Source organism: Epargyreus clarus, unplaced genomic scaffold (assembly GCF_041222505.1).
Source record: "Epargyreus clarus isolate Ecla_fem2 unplaced genomic scaffold, WU_Ecla_fem_2.2 ptg000014l, whole genome shotgun sequence".
Lineage (NCBI taxonomy): Eukaryota > Metazoa > Arthropoda > Insecta > Lepidoptera > Hesperiidae > Epargyreus > Epargyreus clarus.
Window position 1 is genome coordinate 9,140,582 of NW_027332222.1, and position 23,151 is coordinate 9,163,732.

General features: G+C 34.8%; 1 protein-coding gene across 10 annotated transcripts in view; it reads left to right on the plus strand.

The window, feature by feature from the left end:
* The first annotated feature begins 1,805 nt into the window (after window positions 1-1,805).
* The window catches only part of LOC140747472 (potassium voltage-gated channel unc-103), a 42,600-nt gene continuing 21,254 nt past the window's right edge, over window positions 1,806-23,151 (plus strand). For 7 of the 10 annotated variants that reach the window (XM_073079937.1, XM_073079943.1, XM_073079940.1 and 4 more), the window contains exons 1-2: window positions 16,145-16,644; window positions 19,117-19,600. In XM_073079937.1, the coding sequence (XP_072936038.1) occupies window positions 19,334-19,600 (267 nt within the window). In that variant the 5' untranslated portion in view covers window positions 16,145-16,644; window positions 19,117-19,333. Of the gene's footprint in view, window positions 2,094-2,806; window positions 3,108-16,144; window positions 16,645-18,048; window positions 19,601-23,151 lie in introns of those variants that run through there. The other 3 variants (XM_073079946.1, XM_073079939.1, XM_073079938.1) reach the window with 3 other exon arrangements.

A 23,151-nucleotide genomic window follows, 5' to 3' on the forward strand; every position in this document is an offset into this window, starting at 1 on the left:
TATATTATGATATTTAATTTAAAAGTCGTAGCTAGTGGCAATGGTAAGCTTTAAGCCAACTTTTGCGGCCTCAAATAATTTATTTGATCTTGGTCACCACTATGAATATTATTATACAAATAACAAATATTATTTATAGAGTACACGAAAAAAACCTCTTACGAAGTGGTAAAACACATACGTATTCTGTAGGCAATGTATGCATTTCCATCTGGTAGATCCGGTTGAGGTTTGGAGCACGCCCAGTGGAACGTGATTACGTATTTCAGACAGTACGTCTTTCAAAGTATACTATTTAATATTCTGGTCCATTTTATCTCATAAAAACAATCAATTGTACTTCTTCAGTAAACGCGTCACATACACATGCAACTGTATCTTTGGTGCCAGTATACCGAACAGAGGACTGACATCTAGTAATAATACAAAATATAATATAATAAATAAATAGTAATATATTATTATACGAAAAGTCACTTAAACGTAATAAAGATTGTCAAGAATATAAACGACATAAAGTTTTGTGGAGTGCATGTCATTTTCTGCAATTTATCGTGCTTTGTAGACTGCAATTATGTCTGCTGATCACTGTGTTTATGATATTAAATTTATTTAAATTTATACAAAATGAGGAAAAAGGTAGAGAATTAGCAAAATACGCGTAAGTTGTCCATCTAAATTCAAATATGGTATAGATTTAAGGCTAAGTGTTCCGACAAATTTTAACAATTAACTACAAACGGGACCCAGTACTAAAAATTTCCTTCAGAAAATTTCCCTCCTCTGATAATTCACCTGGCCTAACGATTTCTTAAAATGATAACAAAACCATATCATTAAACTACGAATTCCGGTTCCGTGCTTTATCGTGATTAACAAATAGATCTAAAATTTATTAAAATACCATGCTTGGTGTTACGTCTCATGAATACCCATCACAATTTTCCGCCCCTTCGGATATGGGCGCTACATTCTTTGCGGTTACCCTTGATTACCCAGTAGCTTAGCCTTGCACTTATCGATTACAAAGAAAAACACCTTAGGCACAGCGGTGCTATGTTGTGTAGCTAAACCGGTGGAAACTCTTTTGTTCTAACATAAACAGTACCCTTACCATGAGTTTTTACGTTTTAAAAAATATGACAGTTTTGGTATTTGTTTACGTATTTACCAATAGAATTTGAAATCAGCGCCCCTAGCGGATTGTGTCAGAACTTGGAAATTGTATGGGCAATACGTAAACAAATACCAAAACAGTCTTATTCGTCGAAACAAAGGATACTGTTTACTGTCATTTTTTTACTTAATTACTTCTTTTTCTATTTATAAAAAAAAATTAATTAATGATAATTAGAGAAAAATACTTAATTGTCATTTTATTATTTAGTAATCAATTAATAATTTTTAATGCCTCGGAATTACATAAAATAACATCGTCAATTTTCCGCAATTGTTCTAAAAATGCATGAAGATTTTATACAGATTTTTATAAGATAACGTATTTATCCTAAATCCTTAAGCCCCAAATTTAATACTGAGCGTACCGTGCCGGTAATATCCACTTTAACGGCACTTAAGTAATCTGCGATATAATAAGTGGAGTTTCCACTTTGGCCTACAGATTGTTGGTGGGGAAGAAATTTGAGTATGTAGTCCAAGGTCCATCAATAGCTCGGCATGGTGCGTGGGGCGGCGATGGTGCTCCTCGGTGGTGGCAGAGTGCGGGTATGCGACGGACGCGCGCCCCGAGCCGCGCCACCGCAGTATGACGCGGCCCGCGATCCGCCTGCCCGCCACACCGCGCACGCCCTGCGCCCCTAACTAACCGAATACGTCGCCTATTAACATAATTATTATAAACTATCCCGACCCCGACGTGTGACCCCGTGTGTCGACTAAACAGTGCCTTCTACGTTAACGCTAGATAATAAATCGTAATCGCCACTTCAAAACTATGTGATCGAGTGCAATTCCTAAAGTTTCTCATAAGTTCGCGCTTCTAACTCCGTATTGTAAAATTGTAAAATGACAACGAAGTTCAGTGATACAGTATACGGTTCACGTAATCGCAAAAATCGAGTTATTGAATTTTGGTGCGTGTGAAAGAACAAAGAATTATGTTTACAAAGAAATGTAACGTAGCAACGGATTTTACGTGATAGCACTACACGTATTATCTATATTTGCGAAACAATTAGTGGGAGTAGTTTTTCATTAAAAAATGTGTTAAATATCAAAAAGAAAAGTATACCCATAAATATCTAGTTGTGTTGATATAAGTTAACGTTTCCGCTGGAAGAACGCAGCAACGGTTATGATTTCTTTTTCAAAAGTACGGATATCCGTTAACAATATTTGCGTTTGTAAATAACGATCAAACCTTATGAGGCAATTGGTATCGTATCAAAGTTTTTAATCTTAATCGTCGATTATAATGGTATATACAAGAAATCTTGATGTAGCATTAATTAATAATTACTGATAAAATACGTAGGCAAAATTGTAGAGTGCGAGTTATTTTAGCAAATTTATGAGTATCAGTAATTTATGTTATAAACCGAAAAATATTTAATGAAGTTTCCTCTATTAATAAACTTCAATGCTATAAACGAAATTTGGATTCGAGTTGAGAGAACTGCAGTTATACTGCATTAATTTGCATATTTTCATTAATTCTCGTAATATCCAGCAAATTATGCAAACTGTATTCACCTATTTAAATTATAAAAAGTAGATAAATACTCCCGCATTATATTAAATTATCTTTAAGTATCGTATATTAATATTATAATAATGTGTAATTCAGGAAATGTGTGCTATTAATATCGAAATCGTTTACACGAAATATCTAAGAAATCAATCTTGTGAGCAGTAACGACTGTATTTTAAAGCGTTTATAAAGTGTATTTTACTCCAATATACAGTACTTAATATATAAAACGTATCACATAATTCGCGTGTACAAAAACAGGACTACAGTGTTCAATATATATGTATGTATAGTGTAAATAATAAAGCTAAACTGGCTGTCACTTGTGGACATGGAAAACGGTGCCTTAAAACATGGGAGCAACAACAATAACAATGACATCGTTGAAGAGAAAGTGGTAAGTTGGTTAAATAGATAAGCTTCGGCAACACAAACATTATATATATACAATTATACATGCTTACTTAAGGAAGTAGCCAAAATGCACTAGCACGTTGACGATAAATAAGAAGTTAGTAGACTCTTTGATTACGCTGTTAAGCAGAGAACAGTAGAGACGCTGACAGAAATGAGGCGAAATTTTCTATATAGTTCTATGTAGAGTTGATTACAAATATCCATGTGCAGCAGTGAGCATCAACTGGGCTGCGTGCTTGTGTGCTTCTTCAATTTCATTCTGAATTTCAAACTGAACTGAACTGACTAAACTGAAACTCTTCGTTCTTAAATAACAAAATTTGTTATTTAAGAACGAAGAGTTTTAGCAGTACATTAACTGAATGACTATCATCCAATAAAATATGTTCATAAACGTATTTAAAGCATGTTTAAACGTCTTCTACGCTTTTTAACTGTCTTTTTTAAACTACTCACTCTTCGTGGGCATATCTCTCAATCCATAACAATATTCTAAATTCTCAACGCAATATATTGAGTATTTAACGGTGGTAGTATTGATAAACTTCTGTGCTGGTGATGAAAGGTAGAAACGCCGGCACACACTTATAATAAAAATACTTTATTTTTTATATTATAAGTTTAAAAATTCTAATGATATTCTTAGATTACACATTAGTTTCCCTCTGTGGTTTCCTTTTATTCAAAAACTGCGTTATTAACAAAACTTTTATAATGTGCATTATTTGAAAGTTTTTATTAGCTCATGTAAGAAACAAGACGGTTGAAAAATAATAAAAAGAAACGAATATTAATCAATTGAATAATAAAGAAAAACAACTAACTGCAAAGTTGCCGCATCTTCTCAGTTGAGGTTGTGTTCCGATCCGATGGTAGTGCAAGAAAAAATATTGTAACAGACAATTTGTAAAAGCCCTGTACAATAAATAAATTACATTTTAATTCGTCTATATGTCGAAATACGATTTTGCTGCATAGAAACATATAATAGTGATAGTAATGTAACAAACGATGATTACTGCGACAACGTTGAAACAAATGTCTATTAATTTGTAGATAGTTATGTTAGCTATAAATCATTTGTCGTACCTCATAGTTAAGACTGTGTTGGAAGGAATTGTGTTTTAATATATTTATGTTTATCATAACAAAGTTAAATAAACTTTAAACTTAAATCATGCCTCCTAACACTTGTCTTCCGCTTTCTTATTAAAGCAAAACTTGAAATTTTAGTTTACGGTGCACCGTGGCCTTAACCCTTCTCACAATGAGAGATTATTAGAAACTTAGTAATCAGGCATCTGTAAACCATTTTTACAGTAAAATTCCGCCTGTCATTTCGACGATATGCTTGAAACTGAACAATTAAAAAACCTTGATCCAACTTTCATTATTAATTGAAGTGTCTTGGAATTGTTTTATATGGATGATTGAAGCTCAGAGAGTCGTAGCAAAATATCCGCGGGCTGTAATATTAAAATTCTGCGAAACGACGCTGTAATAATCTCCATCTGTTTATATAAAAGAATGATGACGATGAGAAAAAAACACTTTTTCAGTCATTGTTTATATAAATTCAAATTAAAAACGTTTTGCCCTAGTGACCAAATAAATGTATTTTTTATATTGTAGGCGTGTTATTCTTGTTTTTATAAAAGTTCATAATGTTCCTATTTTCTTTTATCTATAACAATAAAGTGTGTAAATATATTAATATGTGAACTTTGTGGGTAACTATTACTCAGACTCCCAACGAATCTAAAGTTGTCGGGAAAATAATATAATTAAGTGAAGGTCCTTCATAAAACTAGGTATAAAATATTGATTAATAGATTATTGTGTATTCTAACACATAGGAACCAAGAATTAAACTAGGACGTAAATTTTTTGCCAAACCATATTATAAAGTAAAAAAAAAATGTTACGGTATTCTGAGACCCCATTACTGTAACTATATGATGACAATTTGATGTTATTATACATGATGCACTCATTTTTACTATAAAGATTTATGATGGATGAATATATTGTATTTTTGGAATCCCGTCACAGCGTTTTAAATCTAAGGACTAGTAAATAGATGTGCCTTATGTGTTATGTACCTTGTGATGTACCTAACGACTTAAATCACACGTGTAGACTGATATTACGTGAACGCTTAAATTAGCAACGCTACAATCTTGTTAGAGGTGTTTCTTGCTCTTGTTAATTAACATTAATTTCTAATTAGGAATGGATGAAGCAGCGCCGTCGCCGTTCCATGAAGATTTCTATCACCTTGAAATTAATATTGTTATGATAAAGTATAAACTTATTGCAAATAATTAGATAAGTCAATTGTCGTCAACTCATTCCTATCCCACTGCTGGGCATGGATCTCCTCTCCGAGTAAGAGGTACAGTCCACCATGTTGACCGTATGGAAGACGCGTGTGGTAGACACACATTAGTGTCTCGGAGGCACCTTTTCTTAAAGAACCTTCAGGTGTATGGGTTCCTCGCAATATTTTTCTTCACCATTATAGTGAGAGATAATACAGAATTTCTAATACGTAAATCACTGACAAATCAGATGGACCTGGGATTGAAATTTACAGCCCCCAATTGATAGACCGAGTTTTAATTACTTAACCGCTTTTCTTATCAGTCTCGTAAATAATTTCACATATTTAGCCATTTGTCAAACTTTTTTCGATAATAACATTGAAAGTTAAGAAAACATGGTTAAAATGACGCTACAGTTACATGAGTCGGATGATCGTTATAGCAGACTGCATGTAGAGAACCCTAACAAGTTTAGAGTTCATTAAGGCTGTGGAAGGGCTCTTGTCTCCGCTCTATTTTCGTGCTTAGTCAGTCCACTTGACTTTTCGGCCCGTGTACACTTGTACAAAGTGGCATACACCCTAACACACACGACAAGATACGAAATGGATACACACAATCTAAACATATCCAGATTTTTAAAAATATGATACTGAAGTGCCCGTCTGCGATTTAAGTAGCTACTGAAATTGTAACAAGTTCACGGTCCCAATTTGCACGATTGACGATACTTAAACATTATATTTGTTATAAATTTAATTTAAAATCACTGAACCTATTTTGCTTCACAGACTTTTTAAGAATGACAAAAACTTCTAAAAATATTACTGGATACTTGTTTATAACTAAAAAATGTATGTACCTACAGGAATAATAAAGGGTGCTATTCATCATTGTAATCATCTCTATAATATATTGTAAGATTTTGTAAGCTCTATGGAAACCGCTGTCGCTGTCGTCGCAGTCACCGATGGTGACCATCGCCCATACATCAAGTGTGTTCTGGGTTTAAATAATACACTTCTTAGAATTTATATTTTTATATTTAATTAATATTACTCGTAAGCTGTAGTAGTAACTCGTATAGCTGTTTGCCAAATAAACGTATATTTATGTAGGTTCAGCTGGTAATTGGGAAATATATTATTCATATCTCATCTTTTTTGTAAGTTATATGTGACGTAAAAAGTTTAAGAGTGTGCTATCACTAATTTTTTTTCCTGTCTTTATCTAATCTAATTGACTGTCCGGACTCACTGGCTTTACCTTCTTAGCTCAGGTTACTCTTACGAATAAGAAAACACGCCACATTATGAATACGACGTTTGGGTCGACAGCTGTGGCACCACTGTAACCTAAATATTTAGTGCATACGAAAAACATCCAAAAGTCAGAAAAAACTTATAAACAGTAACCTTACCAGGGGTTTTTACGTTTCGACAAATATGAAAATTAGCGCCCCTAGCGGATCGTGTCAGAACTAGGAAATCGTATGGGCCAATACGTAAACAAATACCAAAACAGTCATATTTGTCGAAACGTAAAAACTCCTGGTAAGGATACTGTTTGATTCGACTGGACTTTGCGACCATCATCACTAATTTAGAGTCAGTCACACGTACAATCACGAATTCATTCAATTTATTATCTCAAGCTAGCTGTGCTTGATTAATAATTTTAATAATAATCTTCTTAATTATGAATTAATACGAGACTTTACACGTCTTCTAAACATTGGGTATACATAATTCTTTCAGATATATGGGTATAACTCCCTCATTATTAGTAAGCGTCGTTCCCAAATTGTAAACAATTAATATTGTAAGCGTAACTGACAAATTAATAAATTATGATGATTATTTCCCTTCATTATTAAAGCACGTAATCACGTTGTAATACACATAAGGCTTCGAAAAATCAGAAAAGGAAGGCCAATTTCAACACCACTATATTCTATCAACTATATTTACTCATGATTAATTTGGTCACGCATATGAATTTCCGTACTTTTGTCCATAAAACGTACGTGTTATATTTTGTTTAAAATATTTCAGTTCTTTTAGCATTGCTTATTCAGGAAGGACCCCATTAATATTTAATTACCAGGAATAAATAGCTAATGATGAAATGTCTAGTTACTGATTTGCAAATTAAATAACGTTAAAAATGATATATTTATTATTATTCTAAGATAATAGCATTCTCACGATAATCATTTCATGTATATAATATAATGATAATTAATTTCATGTATATATAATTAACACCTGCCTCCATTTTCTCCATTCACCAAGGGTTGACTGGCAGAGAATGCCATCAGGCATTAAGTTTTGCCCTATTGTATCTGTTATTTTTATAGAGGTGCAATAAATAAATAAATAAATAAATAAATAAATCATGAAATACGTGCAGACGAATTAAACATGAGTATTTTAAAGGTCTAGTTTATAAGTTAGGAATGTAAATTACGCGCTTATCATAAAGACTGGCCTAAAGCGGTTTCTTCTCGGTATCGGCTCGGTGATGGGGGCGGTGGACAAACGGCCTAAACCCCTCTAACTGAACACAAACCCGTTGATGGGTTGACAGGAGTGGGGTGAACCACGACCTACTCAAATATTATGATTGTATCCAGTAATTTATATCTTAGTATAGGTATTAGGTAGGTATATATAAACCTAAATGTTACACTAAGAGATACTGAGTTATATCTTTTATCGAAACCAACTAACATTATAAATGCGAATGTAAGTTCGTTTGTTGACTACACTATCACTCCTAAATACACAAGTCTTGAACTTTGTACACACGTTGTCAGGGGTTCAGAAAAGGACATAGACCTTTTATCCCGAAAAACAGTACCAATCCCGAGGGACAGATAAAACAACTATTAAAGTGCCACTTACTAATCGATGTCATTAACCTCTGACCGTGTGCAAAGCTGCAGTGAGAACCAGTAAATAACTTTGTAAAAAATAATTATAAAGTTAGTTAGTTATTGGTATACCATGCAAATGTACCAGGGAGAGCTGTAAATGATATTAGACAAAACGTAAATAGGCCGTGGTCACTTACTATCAGTTCCACACAGCTACTTTTAAGTTATAAAAAACATATTAATGTCAACCCGCATTTTTTTTTCACTTAAGTCCCACACGAGGATTACCTGTGTCGTGGGTACTATAGACACACGCAGAGACAAACACCCAGACCCAGAAATAGACACCTAAATTCATCATTTAGATATCTGTCTGGCCAGGGATCGAACCCAGGACTCTCTGTGCGTCAGATCGGTATGGTAACCGGTCCGCCACGCGGGTTGATTTACAACTTTTTTTTTTATAATATACGAGTAGCAGACGAGCATGCAGTCCACCTGATGGTAAGTGGCTACTGCCGCCCATGGATATCTGTAATCAACCTCAGATAAGATAAGATATACCTACCTGAGGTCGGCCACAGATGCGCCGCTACCCCTGAGGACTAAGCTGGAACGCCTCGGAAAAGTATGTCTCCCTTACCACACCCTTCAAAACGGAACACAGCAGCGACTAACACTGCTGTTATTAGGCAGAAATAGGTGTGGTGGTGGTGCCGCCGGAGTCGACCCACAGAGGGTTCTACCACCTTCCAAAACATCACAGCGCACATTTTAAACTGAATTATAAATTTATAAGTAATTACGGTATAAAGGACAAATTTTATCTCCATTTAATTGTCGTCATTATGAAACAATTTATTTTGATAAAGGTTGACGTTTCTAACAAGCCTACTCAACCTTCATGTTAAAATTTTACTCGAATATTTGAATAAATGTAACCTAAATAAAGAGTAAATGTAACCTTTACATAAAAAAACACCCTAAGCATCTATGAACCTAATCATTTTTCCCAAAACTTTTGGTTGATAACCGGTTGCTTTTCCACCAGAGATGTGCAAGGTAGCTAAAGTATAGATATCTTTAAAAATCCACTTATAAGATTACATAAAAAAGAAAATTAATTGAGAAACATGACAAACATGAGAAAAAATTGTTTTGTTACCAGATTTAAGTTTTAAGCACTAGTAACTAATATGAGACCCATATTAGTTACTAGTTACATGCAGATTAGTGCCTACCATACTACGGTGCACCGGAGAGGTCTATCTGTTCAGGTATGCCTGCGCGAATATACCGGACTATGTGTGGGACCTGTGCAGTTTTTTGAACCTGTGCAGGGGACTGGCGAAAAATAAAAAAATAATTTATTTTGTGTGACACCGTACGGTGCGTCATCGTCTTCAATCGACGCCATCGCATCTACAGGATAGTTTACCTGCGCCGGTTTGCCTGTACAGGTTAACCACACGTCGGTAGTATAACAAGGGGAGGGACATTCCGGTGTACCGGAACGGTGTACAGTACCCTTATCATGAGTTTTTACGTTTCGACAAATATGAGTGTTTTGGTATTTGTTTACGTATTGGCTCATACAATTTCCAAGTTCTGATATAATCCATTAGGGGCGCTGATTGTAAATAGTATGGGCAAATACGTAAACAAATACCAAAACAGTCATATTTGTCGAAACGTAAAAACTCATAGTAAGGGTACTGTACACCGTTCCGGTACGCCGGAATGTCCCTCCCCATGTTATAATACCGACGTGCAGTTAACCTGTACAGGCAAACCGGCGCAGGTAAACTATTCTGTAGACCGTAGCGTATGGCTTACATAAGAAAGGTTAACCCCATACTCTACATTAGAGAGTTGCAATTTAAGTTGATTGTAAATATTTTTACTTTTCATTTTCTTTCTTCTAAGCTTGTTAGAAAATTTCAAGTGCATTTACACATCTTAGATCCGAAGTTCCTAAGCGAACGAGGGTTGAATACGAACTGCTTTTAAAAGCTATAGCTTATATGTTACCAGCCAACGGTAGGCCAACTGCAAGGCACGTCTGATTTAATGATGATCTTTTTCAGATAAGACAGTAGGTAAGGCCGTGGACACAAAAGCGCTAAGGGTGTGTTTTTTTCATTCAGACGTCAATAAATATCATTATTTCTTTCATTCTTTAATAAAACCATCGGTCAGGCTTAAAATTCTTTTGTTTTAGATTCTAGTTTGAAACGAATATGCTGCCCACCTGATGGTAAGTATTTAATGCTGTCCATGGTCATCTGCGTCCTACTACATATTTAATGTGTAGAACATGGATTCTGAACATTGCCAACCCTGTATACTCGTCTAGCCACATAATTATGTAACAATTTCAGAACCTTCGGTCACAATTGAGGTCTGAGAGTCATTATGTTTTTCGTGATTTTTGTAATAAAATTGTTTTTTACGTAATTAAAAAATATTGCTATCGCTTGAGAACATTATAAATTAGTATAAAAAGTCACCACTAGCGCCATCTTTTGCGAAGTGTGTGGAGTAATCCAGCAATTTCGACAGGCAACCTGCGAAAATGAAAGGTGTGTTGATAAGTGATTCATTTGTTTCAGAAATATCAAGATTTTCTATTATATTCGTCTTGAAATAAATATATACCGAATGAAAAATAACTTATTTTACATACCATTACTGAATTATGTGTATAATAAATTGCGATATTCGTTATGTCTACAAACGTGGACCAGGGGTTTCGATTAGATTTATTTTTCTAAATATTCATAGGAATCAATAAAATATTTTCCTTTTGCAATTCACTTTTAAATTTGCTAGAATTTTGTTGTGTATTATATTAATAGTGTTTTTTTAGCTAATATGTGCTCCAAAGATGTTCTAGAGGTTCTGAGAAATAATAACGTGTTGGACTTTGAGTTACCTTTGGATGATGATAATGTGGGAAATAAAAGTAATATATACAAGACATGTTTAGCTAGGTGCCTATGTAATCAAAAATACTCTCCTTCACTCTTTCAAAGATATTCGACTCACTCGAAGACGGAACTGAAAACGAAGGTAGACAAAATTTGAATTTTGCGCCTGGCCCTGAGAACCCATGATAGCAGGACGTGGAGGATTTCGAGGAGGGCCAGTCTCCATCGACTGGCGAGATTGTTACCAACATCATTCATTCATTCATTGTTATTCAGTTTTATTGGCGTTGGAGAAATTATTATGAAGTGAAATAGTCTAAAACCGAGAAGAAATAAAAGTTGAGAAGTTTGAAATTGCGAACAAGTACAATCTCGTGGCAATGGGATGGGAGGAGTTGATCAATTTGATACACTTATGAGGAACTACAGGTCCATCATAAAATCAAAGAAGTGTCCTTTTCGTGTGACATTTCACGAATTTAATCAGAGAGATGAAGCTACCGCAATTAAAATAGTTTGTTTGGAATACAAAAGGGAAACGACACGTATTTATTATTTATCGACAAATACTTAGCTCACAATTTAGTTTTCAAATTATAGGATGAGCTCCTAAAAGGTGTCCAAATAGTAGCTGCAGTCCTTTACCGGTAGTTTTTCCACAAAAACACCGACGAAGTGCCCATAAAGTGTGATAGCTCGAGATGCCCTTGGTCATAATGATTGGTCTAGTCTAGAGCATACTACTTGTTTCTGGATTGTAAAGGAACAACCTGCATCAAGCGTGAATAAAGTGAGAATGTGCTAACCAAAGACGAAAAATGTTTTCATTAATTCGTAATTTGAATACATATATCTAAGTATATAGAACATGATAAGGAACTTGGATAGTAACTGTATCTTGTGAAGTAGTGGGAGATATACATATTCTCAAGGAAAGCTAGACTACTCCATATACCTTAAAACCATTTAAAAAGCACGCTATACCGAACTTCTATATAAATGGTAAAAAGATATGCGTAATAAATAATTCTTCATTAGAAAATATATTACCTATATTGATGCTGAAAATAAATAATAATAAATAAAACACTTTCTACACTTCCAACCCCACACTAGGATCCACTGTATTGTGGGTATGGCTATGGACTCACACAAATACATAAACACCCAGACCCAGGAACAGAAAACTACATTCACCATATAAATATCTTTCTGGCCGGGAATCGAATCCGGGACCCTCTGCGCGTTAGACCGGTACGGTGACCGCCCCGCTACGCGGTCACAATACAACACAGTACAATACAAGTTAAAAACCCGGGAACGGACCGCTTTCATGTGGTATATATTAAACCTTCTGTCACCTTAAGAGAAACTAATCAAAACATATTTTCAACTACTTACGGAAGTTGTACGCGCCGATGTAACACTCCATGAAGTTAGTTTTCCGTAACTTTATTTTTGTTGTGGAGTTACGGAAGCTGCGTATAGGATCGACGTTATTAAAGATAGATTTTATGGAGAACCAATATAACTATATCATGTTTTAAATTTTATATTTCTTATAGGCAATTCTATGACTGAAAAGGTTTGTAAGCCAAAATCACCATTTTTTTCAATTAAATCGCGCGAAATATCGCGCACTAATGTGTTAATGGCATCCTTTAAATCTGCCGCATGTGCACGCAGCGGGCGTTCCCTCCGGCCGGCGACCCGCCGCGGGCGTCCGTCGCGTGTAACACGCAGTATGCGTGGCGGCGTTCAACTGTCTTTGAGAATGCGAGCGAGCGCCCGCCGCGCACCGAGCGTTTACTACTCATACTATTTTTAAAAACATACATGCGAGCTTATACCTACATTTCAGTTTCAGCGGAAGCCCTAAAGAAGATAAATCCACACATAGATGATAAATGTGTTCAGTACCCTTACCAGGAGTTTTTACGTTTCGACAAATATGACTGTTTTGGTATTTGTTTACGTATTTGCCCATACAAATTCCAGTCAGCGCCCCTAGCGGATTGTGTCAGAACTAGGGAATCGTATTGGCCCATACGTAAACAAATACCAAAACAGTAAAATTTGTCGAAACGTAAAAACTCCTGGTAAGGGTACAGCTTGCAATCGGCATGATTTCGAAGTATACGTTTAAGTAATTCGTGTTTCCTACGGAAATCATCGTCTATGATCCTTCAATGCATTACTCAAAAGAAATATCCGGTGAAATATTTTTCGCGAACAGTGCGCTAAAATAGCACATTACCTTCTAAAATTAGAATTAGGCGCCAAAAAGGCCAACGAGTAAATAAATGCAAGTTTGCACTGCTTAATACTGCTCAACGGATTCCAGTTGTGGCGCAAGCCGAATGATAGAAGGATCAAAGTGTAGAGACAACCTAAAAAACCTTACGTTGATTGTTGCATTGAAGGAAAATCTTATTTTAGATAGTCAGGATGGAGTGGCATTTACTTCAGAACACCTACAAAGTTACTGGTATTTGAATACAATATTATTCTTTGTGTGTGTTGTATATTAAATATATTTTCCTTTTCAAAACGTTTTGCAACTAAATACATAATTACCCCGGCCCAGAAATATAGATATGTCGATAAATTCATCATTTGGTATTTAATTGCTTAAACAAAATCGAACCCAAAGCCTTTGTTTTGCTGAGCATTAACACGCCACATAGAGTATTAATAATTGCATCTTCCTGTATATTGTTAACCAAATAACCAGTGGTATTATGCTATTTTGATTATATTAAAAAAATTAACGAAAATACTATTTCTTATTTAATTTAGTCACCAATGGTCACCCATCCAAACCCCGTCCACACCTCACCGTACTTAACCTTTTAGATCGAATGAGATCTACAGAAGCCGCGTTGCTGTCATGGTATTTTATACTTATCTATCGTACAGAGCACAGATATCTATAATAAGTTTAAGTAAGACATCTATGGTAGAGACGTTAATTATGAAATGCAACAGAATGTGACACATTAAGAAAAAAATAAATTATATTCTAAAAAAATAAATATCCCCACACTGCTTATCTATAGTGCTAGTTGATAATTTCAAAATAGATATAGAATAAATCATAATCACTTCTTGCTTTTTATAAAATAGAAACTAAAGGGAGAAGGTACTTATATGATGTGATTAATATTTTTTTCAAATTTTATCATGTATTTTATATTGTATTGCATTGTATTTATATTGTATGTAGGCAGTGTAGGTAAAGAAACTCCACCTCTCGATCAAAGAGTTCGAGGTTCAAATCCCAGGCACGCGCCTCTGATTTTACAAAGTTATGTGCGTATCAGAAATTAATGATCACTTCGAAAACATCGTGAGAAAATCTGCATACCTGAGAGATTTATAAAAACAAAAAACTCAAAGGTATTTGAAGTCTATCAATTCGCACTTGGCCAGCGCGGTGGACTATTTCCTAATCCTTCTCATTATGAGAGGAGACCCGTGCCCAGCAATGGGATAGTAATGGGTTGATGATGATGATTTGATATTATATACTCGTACTGATCATACTGTACGTAATACTGGCACTAAATATAATACGTATGTTTTTAAAAAGAAAATATTATAAAGAAAATATGGAAAAACAAATGCAGGCTGCTGTGTAATGTTTTTTCTAATAAGTGCTGTGAAATGCATCTGTAAATACATACTTAGTCGTTTATTATTGATCGTAAAATTGGTATTGGTTTTACATGTAAATTATGTTTTACGCTGTTGCCATCCCTTTAATAAAATTGCCACGAAGATAAACCTTAAATAAAAACCACAAGAATTATATATTTACTTATTACCTAGGTAACCTATCTACCTCCCCTATTTTATTTACAAATGTAATCAAGTAATATTTTTACAGATTCTTTAGATAAATACAATAAATAAATTCTTACAATACATATATAAAAAAAATCTTACAATAAATAGATTTACAATAAATAAACAAAGATAATTTGTATCTTTTTTTCAAGGCGCATATGTTCCAGGTAGAGTCCCCATATCACATTTTTTATACAAAATTTAATATAGGTACAGGGTGTCCCGTAAGTACCACGACAAACTTGGGAAGAACATAGTATAGGGACTGACCTCTGAGAGGAATCCCTGTATAAGTACAATAAATTTTGTACAATCTTACATACTCGTAAATATTTCACGCCTTTGTTGATACATTTCGTGACGTAACGTAATATAAATTTTAAGCAACTTTGTTTCATGAGTACGAAGCATATTTACTCCATTCGATACTAGATGGCGTTACATGCATGTTCCAAGTGAAAATTCTACATTACGCTCCAAACAGATAATATGACTCGTAAAATGACTACAAATATTTTACTACTTGCAAAAAAAAAAACAAAAGGGCATGTTAATTTTAACACAAGTGGTATTAACGCTTAATTTACACTTTATTGTTCGAAAATATTTATTTTACTTGTTCATTGAAAATCTGAATATAATAGTTACAATATAATTATTCTTGCAATAAAAACACGAGAACCAAAAATAATATTTCCAAACAAGTTATTTTAATGGACTTGCTTTACATGTAGTACGTTCGATAACTGTAATGTACGTGAACAATACAATCGAGACGTCGATTCCATATTCATGGGTTGATATCGAATGGTCACGTGACCGTCGTAGTACATTCAGGAGCGCGGCATGGCGACAATGCGTTTCAGCTGAAATGTTCGATGAGTGGAAGGGGAGGTTGTGCGAGGTCACGCCTGTGTTCGGGCGACTCCGGGCGCGCTCGGCCGCCGCACAGCGTCGACGCGCGCACAGAGACCTCTTGCGTGCGCCGCACAGCCATCGAGTTAGTCCCACAACCACGCTGCGGACTCTGCCGCCTCTCACACTGCCAACGAAATTATCTTATATTGTTCCTGGGCCCTCGCCTCTAGTGAACGACTACGCGATTTATATCATTAACGCATCTCACACGAAACATATACCGAATTACGTCTAAGTTCTGATATAATGTGCAAACGTATATTAAATGAGTCGAGTGCTCGTTTAATCGATCGACTGCATTAAAAAGTAAAAACTGTGATTATCATTATACGGTCGATTTTTGCAGATTTTGTTGCGCTACGACAATTATAGAGCTTTACTATAAGATATTTGTAAGAAGTGATCGGACAAAGCTTGTGCGTACCGTAAATAATAAGTATAGTGTTGCCGTCCCGTGCTTAGTTCATTCAGTGAACAGTGCGTCAATTCCGGAGAGGTGTTTTTTTATCGTTCGTTCGGTTGCGAGCTTAAGCGATTATTATTTATTTAATTTCTTTTGGCCTTTATTTGCTATTTTTGTGAAAAACGCGATCCATGCTTGGAGTTATGACTACCATGGTATGGTTTCCTTTGTCTACGTTATGTACTTTTTATTCTTCTTAGTAAAGGAAGTTAGCTTATCGTATCATCACACCGAGTTGAATCATTGACATCAAAAGCCTTGTATTTGGCAAGTTACGTAAACCATAATATTTATTTATATAAGTATTTAAAGAAATTAGATAATTTGAGACATGCAGTTGAACAATGTAGAGTTCCGTAGAATAATGTAGTATTCGTTACAATAGTTTTTAACAATTTTTACGTTTACATCTTTTTTCTAATTTGCTAGAAGTCATTTTGCGACAGAACATGCATATGTAATTCATGATATGTACGTGCAATATACACTCGCTGATATATAATGGCAACGCCTTAACACAATTTCACCGGCTACAAGTTGTGCTTTAAAATGCTATCAGCTTAGAACTACCCATTGTTTCCTGCCAATCGATACTTGAGAACAATGACAGAGCGTTTCTGCTACAAAAATTGGACTAGTTTACCTACTACCGACGAATTATGTATTTCAGAAGCCACTTGTAAAGTTCATTGACCGTTGTATTGATTTTGTCAATATTCCTGTAATGCCCATGGTTTTTGACGATAGTACAATTATTATTTACTCAGAAAGTTACATCCATTCGTGACGGATCGATATTTAGTCGACACAACCCATAAAAAGTGACGTAAAAACCATGCAGAGCCCCTCCCACATTCCGCACTTCGAAAGAATGCCAACTGGATTCACCTGAGTACATGAGAAGCTTCTATTGCATACATATAGATCACATTTCTGCTAAAGCTAAGCGGTTGAGCATTATTTAATGTAGTCTCTTAGAATTCCTTACACATATAAGTTTAAGTTATATTAAAATTAGGAAATTAGTTATAAGTATATGAAGTTATACTTCGATAATACAATGTACGAACAATGTAATAACATACGAGTATAATGAAGAGCAAAATCTACAATGGTGGTAGTAGATACTATGGTACTACCACATGCAAAAAAACTTTGCCGTGAATATGAATGCTTCAGATTTCTTAAACAGGCGTCTCCTTGCATATTCATCAACGTTTGAATTTTCAGTAGACGTAACGAACTTTGTTTTTAGAGTTGTGACTGGTTACGTAAACAACGTGTAACATTTGAGGTCTAGTGTTTACCTATACATCGTTATTGCAATTTGTTGAAGTGCCCACATGTATTCCCTAGGCACAAATATTCTTCATGCTGCATCGAAATGGGAAAAATAAACTTTTAATGTATAATGATTAATCGAATATATTTTCAAGTTACATAATAATAGTTACACTTATAGACAATGATTTCTTTATAAATAAGTATAAAATACTATCATTCATTTTACTTTTTCATTTTTTGTGATTGTGGTACCTGTAACTAGTTTTATTGCAAAATAAAATATTATATAACATTACGTAACAACAACATTATATAATAATGAAACGTTAAAAGACCGCATTTTATAATATTGTATGTGTGTATTAAGGGTTTAGAACGGAGAATTGACGTCAGGTTGCATAATATTTGGTCGCGGAGTAAGAAAATCATTAAGTTGTTTACAATGGCTTCTGGCTAGCCAGCCGGTGGCCCCGTCGGCTTACAGAATAATATTATTCATAGACCCTAAAACCAGCAATAACAATATTAATCTGTTTATTCTGCTCGTCGTTTACTTAATAAGTCAATGTAAATAAACCTTTGTTGAACCACAATAATTAACATTATATTAGCCCATAAACACCTTTATGTTAATTACTTTGACGGTATATAAATATAATCAAATACATACACAAATATAACCTGTGTAAACATGAACTATAAGGATAACTATAGTTCTTGTTCTAAAGAAAAATAATTCGTATTTCCTAATGAGAAAATGAAAGATTTCGAATTACAAGCTACGAAAATACGTAGAAGAAAAGTGTAGCGCATATCCGAGTAGGTACAAAACCGTTCATGTTAAACAGGTTGGAGGAAAGAACGATGAATAGGCCGACTGCCCGTTGACACACTGTTGAATAAGGCACGGCCTCGTTCTCCGCTTTCAACCCCTCGCAGGTCGGTGCCTATTAAGCGCGCACTAAATATACATGCCTATTCTACATCTCGATCGACCCTATCTTAAATAACTTTTTGCACCTGTTGCATTCGAAGACAAAACTATTAAGATTAATTACCATTACCACTCTCCCGGCTTTGTAGTGACGATAAAGTAAACCCTACCGTCATCAATTCGTCCGATTTGAATCGAGAATGAATAGTTATTCTCCTATAGTTATTATTTAGTTTAGAACTTATATTTTAGATGATATTTTAGGCTTCATTCGTCAAGTAATTATACCCCTAGAAGCGACCTGATTGAGGACATTATCATATTAATCACGATTATGAAATAGTTGCCTATTCTAAGTAAAACGTTGTAAAACCATACCATAGTATACATACCGAAATTTATGTTATAGATGTTTCTTTAAACGTTATCTTATACTATCTGAACGTAAACAAACATACGTATCGAACTCAGACGGACCAGTGGAGATAAAACCCGCATCTATGCAAAACACGGCAATCGCACTGCTGGAATCAGCATCGGCGTTCGAGCGGGCCGTGCTGGAATGTGAGCACCTGGAGGCATCTGAGCACGGAGGGTTTCGGTGAGAGCGTTGGTGCGGCAGCGGCATGGAGGAGCGCGGGCCCCCCGACGTGCCGTTGATCGTGACGCCGCCGTGCGCGGGCGGCGGCGCGGGTGGCGGCGCGGCGCTGACCACCTCGCGACGCGCCGCTTCCGCGCGCGGTTCGCGCGACGATCCGCCGCCCCCCGGTCACTCCACCTGGCGCTCCTCCGTGCGGGTCCACGACACCGGCTTCCGCGGCTCGCGCAAGAGCGTCGTGCGTCTCGAACCGCCCTGTAACGGACTCAACGGGCTGCCCGCCATCGGCAAGGAGGTAATTCACGTATCTCTTGCTGGTTTACCTACCGAAACGGTCTCCCGATTACTTTCCTTCACTCATCTATGTATTTTACGATAAATTGTGTAAGTGTCGTAAATTTTTGATTGACGTATTCTCATTTTGTCACAAAGCTTGTGCTTATGATCTGTGTCTGTGTACTTTATTTTGCTGCAATGATATTGGGACCGCTTCCCTAATGAACTTTATAAATTAAACAACGACATCGACCAATAACAATTCTAATAAAAATCTTATTTTTCAATAAAATTAAATTCTGATACTAGTAGAAAAATATTTTATATTGATTGTGCTGAGTACCTATAGTATAAACGACATATCAATAAAAACTCTTCCACATTTCATTAACTAATCATTGCTTCTTGTTATTTGCCACCGCAATGTCGTGCAGTGGAGAGGACAACAAGAGCTTCCAGAACAAAGACAAGGCTAAGTTAAAGAATAATATTTAATACGTAGGCATGTATACATTTTTTAAATAAATAAACATAGAATAATTTAGTTACACTTTTGTAACTAATAAATCATTTCATGCTAGAATGTTACAAACATTATATAAAGTTAGATATATAATTATTCCTATAATGCGTAAGCTAGCAATTTCGCTCATAAAGTATATGACCGCGTCATAATATAGTCCCCGTGAGAGCCCGTAAGCACTACACCTATGAAATTTCAGTGTACATCAATTAACAGCCGAACTGCAACCAATATTTTAAAAAATAAATTTCTGAAGCCTGAGTGTTGTGCACCGAGTGATGTTCCATTTTACAATTTTATTTTAAATTAATGCATAAATTGCACAAAGTATAAATCATGCTTAACACTGGGTAATATTATTGGAATAAATATCACTGTTTCGTGTAACTAACCTTATTGGCAACTGCGCTTCTTTATTGCACAAATCTCACAATATTTCTTGTATCTTTATTCCATTCGTAGTTTTTATTCAATATTAAATTGATATTTTGACAATAATTATACAAATTATTTTATAAAAGTATAGATGTGATATAAAAATATATATATCATAATATACTGCGGACGTGCGTGCTACGCCGTAGGCGTACATCTACGAAATTTATATGAAACGTAATAATGACAAGGCCGTGTGCCGTGTAGTATATAGAGTAGTAGTTGTAGCCTGAAATAGATCCACTCTCTCTTTTCGTGGTTATAGTAGAATGTATTTAATAAATGTTTCTAATATGTACTCAGCTAAGCGCGATGGCTACCGTACAATTCCTCCTTATTGGATACGCCTGAATAACAATATCTGCCTTACGGTATTTACGGCGTTATGATTAAGTGTTAGGACTTTTTTATTTTTATATACTTTATTACTTGCTATACTCAGCGTCTGTGTCTATTTATAAACCAAATTTGGTGTTTTTAATCAATCTAAGGCAAGGCAATATTGACGATATACCTTGCCTTTGATTTATTTCAAACTTTTTGTTTAATAAATGAACAAATAAACAAGTTCATATTGTTATTGTATATAGTTAAAAATATTTCTGTTTTCGTGAATCATTGGTTAAAAGTTAATTTATTTTTATCGTATTATTATCTTATATATACAATTCTCGTGTCGCAGTGTTACTTACCGTCTTCCTCCGAAACGGCTTTACTGATTTTCACCAAATTTTATATCCAGTAGGTCTGAGAATCGGCTACTATCTATTTTTCACACCCCTAAGTGATAAGGGTTGTACACCATTAACATTTTTTTATTTATATGGCAACACAACGTTTGCCTGGTCAGCTAGTATAATTATAATAGTTGTCCTTCAACATTGTTTGGGCGCGTTACATTTATCTTAATGAGCGCTGTGTGTTGAGATTTTCAGGGTCTAAAAATTTGTTAGAAAAAAGTCACAGGACATTCAACCTCGTATGCCATAATCCACAAACGTGTTAAATTTTAATTGCGCGTGGAATGTATATGTATATACATAACGTGTACTATATTTACGTGTGAATAAGCTAGTGTAAGGACTTGGGCAGTCCCACGCATAAATGGTAACTCCTTGCAACATACATTAGGTCGACGTGCATTCGTGAAATATAACAATATAACCCAATATATATATATATATATGCTCATCACCCAGGTTTATTTGAACATAATATATTCATCTACATGAACATTATAACAAAAACCCGTTGAGATTATGACAATAGAAAATCTTAGGTTTATTATTCTTAAGTAGCAGTGTGGTGATAATATAATAATGATCGATCGTGGCACGTGACATCTCGATGAAACCTGTATTCACGTTTTCGATTAATAAAACCAATTGTCGGTATTGTTGATCGAAAATTAATATGGAAGATCAAATTAGAATCTAATCTTATTAGAAGTATTTCCTTACTAAATAAATAATAGTTATTTTATTTTCTTGCGAACTCTTGACAGAGTTTTCGTGATAATAAGGAAGTTGAGATGGAATCATTAAAATTGTTGAAAATTGGCGCTGTTTGTGTATGCAAGAAGTATATGGGTATTAAATATAGTTATAACGACAAATTACAAAAAAAATGCAAGCATGGAAAAGATAATTTTTTCCATTGTTCCCGAATTTATTTGAAACGCAATACCACAGATTATTTTCATCGTCTACGCATTATCCGCTGTTGCATGTCTTTGATATTTAAATAAACTATTAATATATTACAATTATATTTATATACTAATATTACCTTTTCAAATAATTTTATTTATAATATTTAAAATAACATAATACAGTAGCAAGGCGTAGGAAAGAAAAAACTAGTGATATAGGTAGATGACAACTACAGAAGTCTGTTCTGAAGATAAATAAATAGATAATATTAATCACATACTTATTATGTAAGACGGTGTAATCACAAGTGGTACAATTCTTTGTGATACACCTGTTTCTGTATGAAGGTACGGAGAGCATACCAATCCGAGGCATTCCAACTAAGTCATTTATGATTAATACTCATTACAGCTTATTAAATTCTGCAAACTACAAGTAATATTTGTAAAGTAAGTCCACGTAACCATTATAGCACTGATGGCTCTCAAAATCACTGTATGTGAAATTGAGTTAGTCAAATAAGTCTATAATATTTATATTTGCATTTTTAATGTAGACTTTAATGAGTAGTGATAGCCTAGTGGTTAAGAAACTCCGCCTCTCGATCGAGGGGTCCTAGGCTCAACTTAGAAATCACACCTCTGATTTTTTAAGTTATGTGCGTACTAGTTATTAATTATCACTTGCTCAAACGGCGAAGGAAAACATCATGAGAAAACCTGTACACACAAGCGGTATTATAAAAATCTCAACACACATTTGGCCCACGCGGTGGACTATGGCCTAATCCGTCTCATTCTGAAAGGAGACCCGTGCCCAGCAGTGGTACAATAATGGGTTGATGATGATGATGATAATAGTCTTTACCTAAAAGTTACATCAACTGTAATGTAATGTAATGTATGAATGTAATGTAAATGAAATATAATAAAATATTTTGCTCTAAAATACATGTTATTG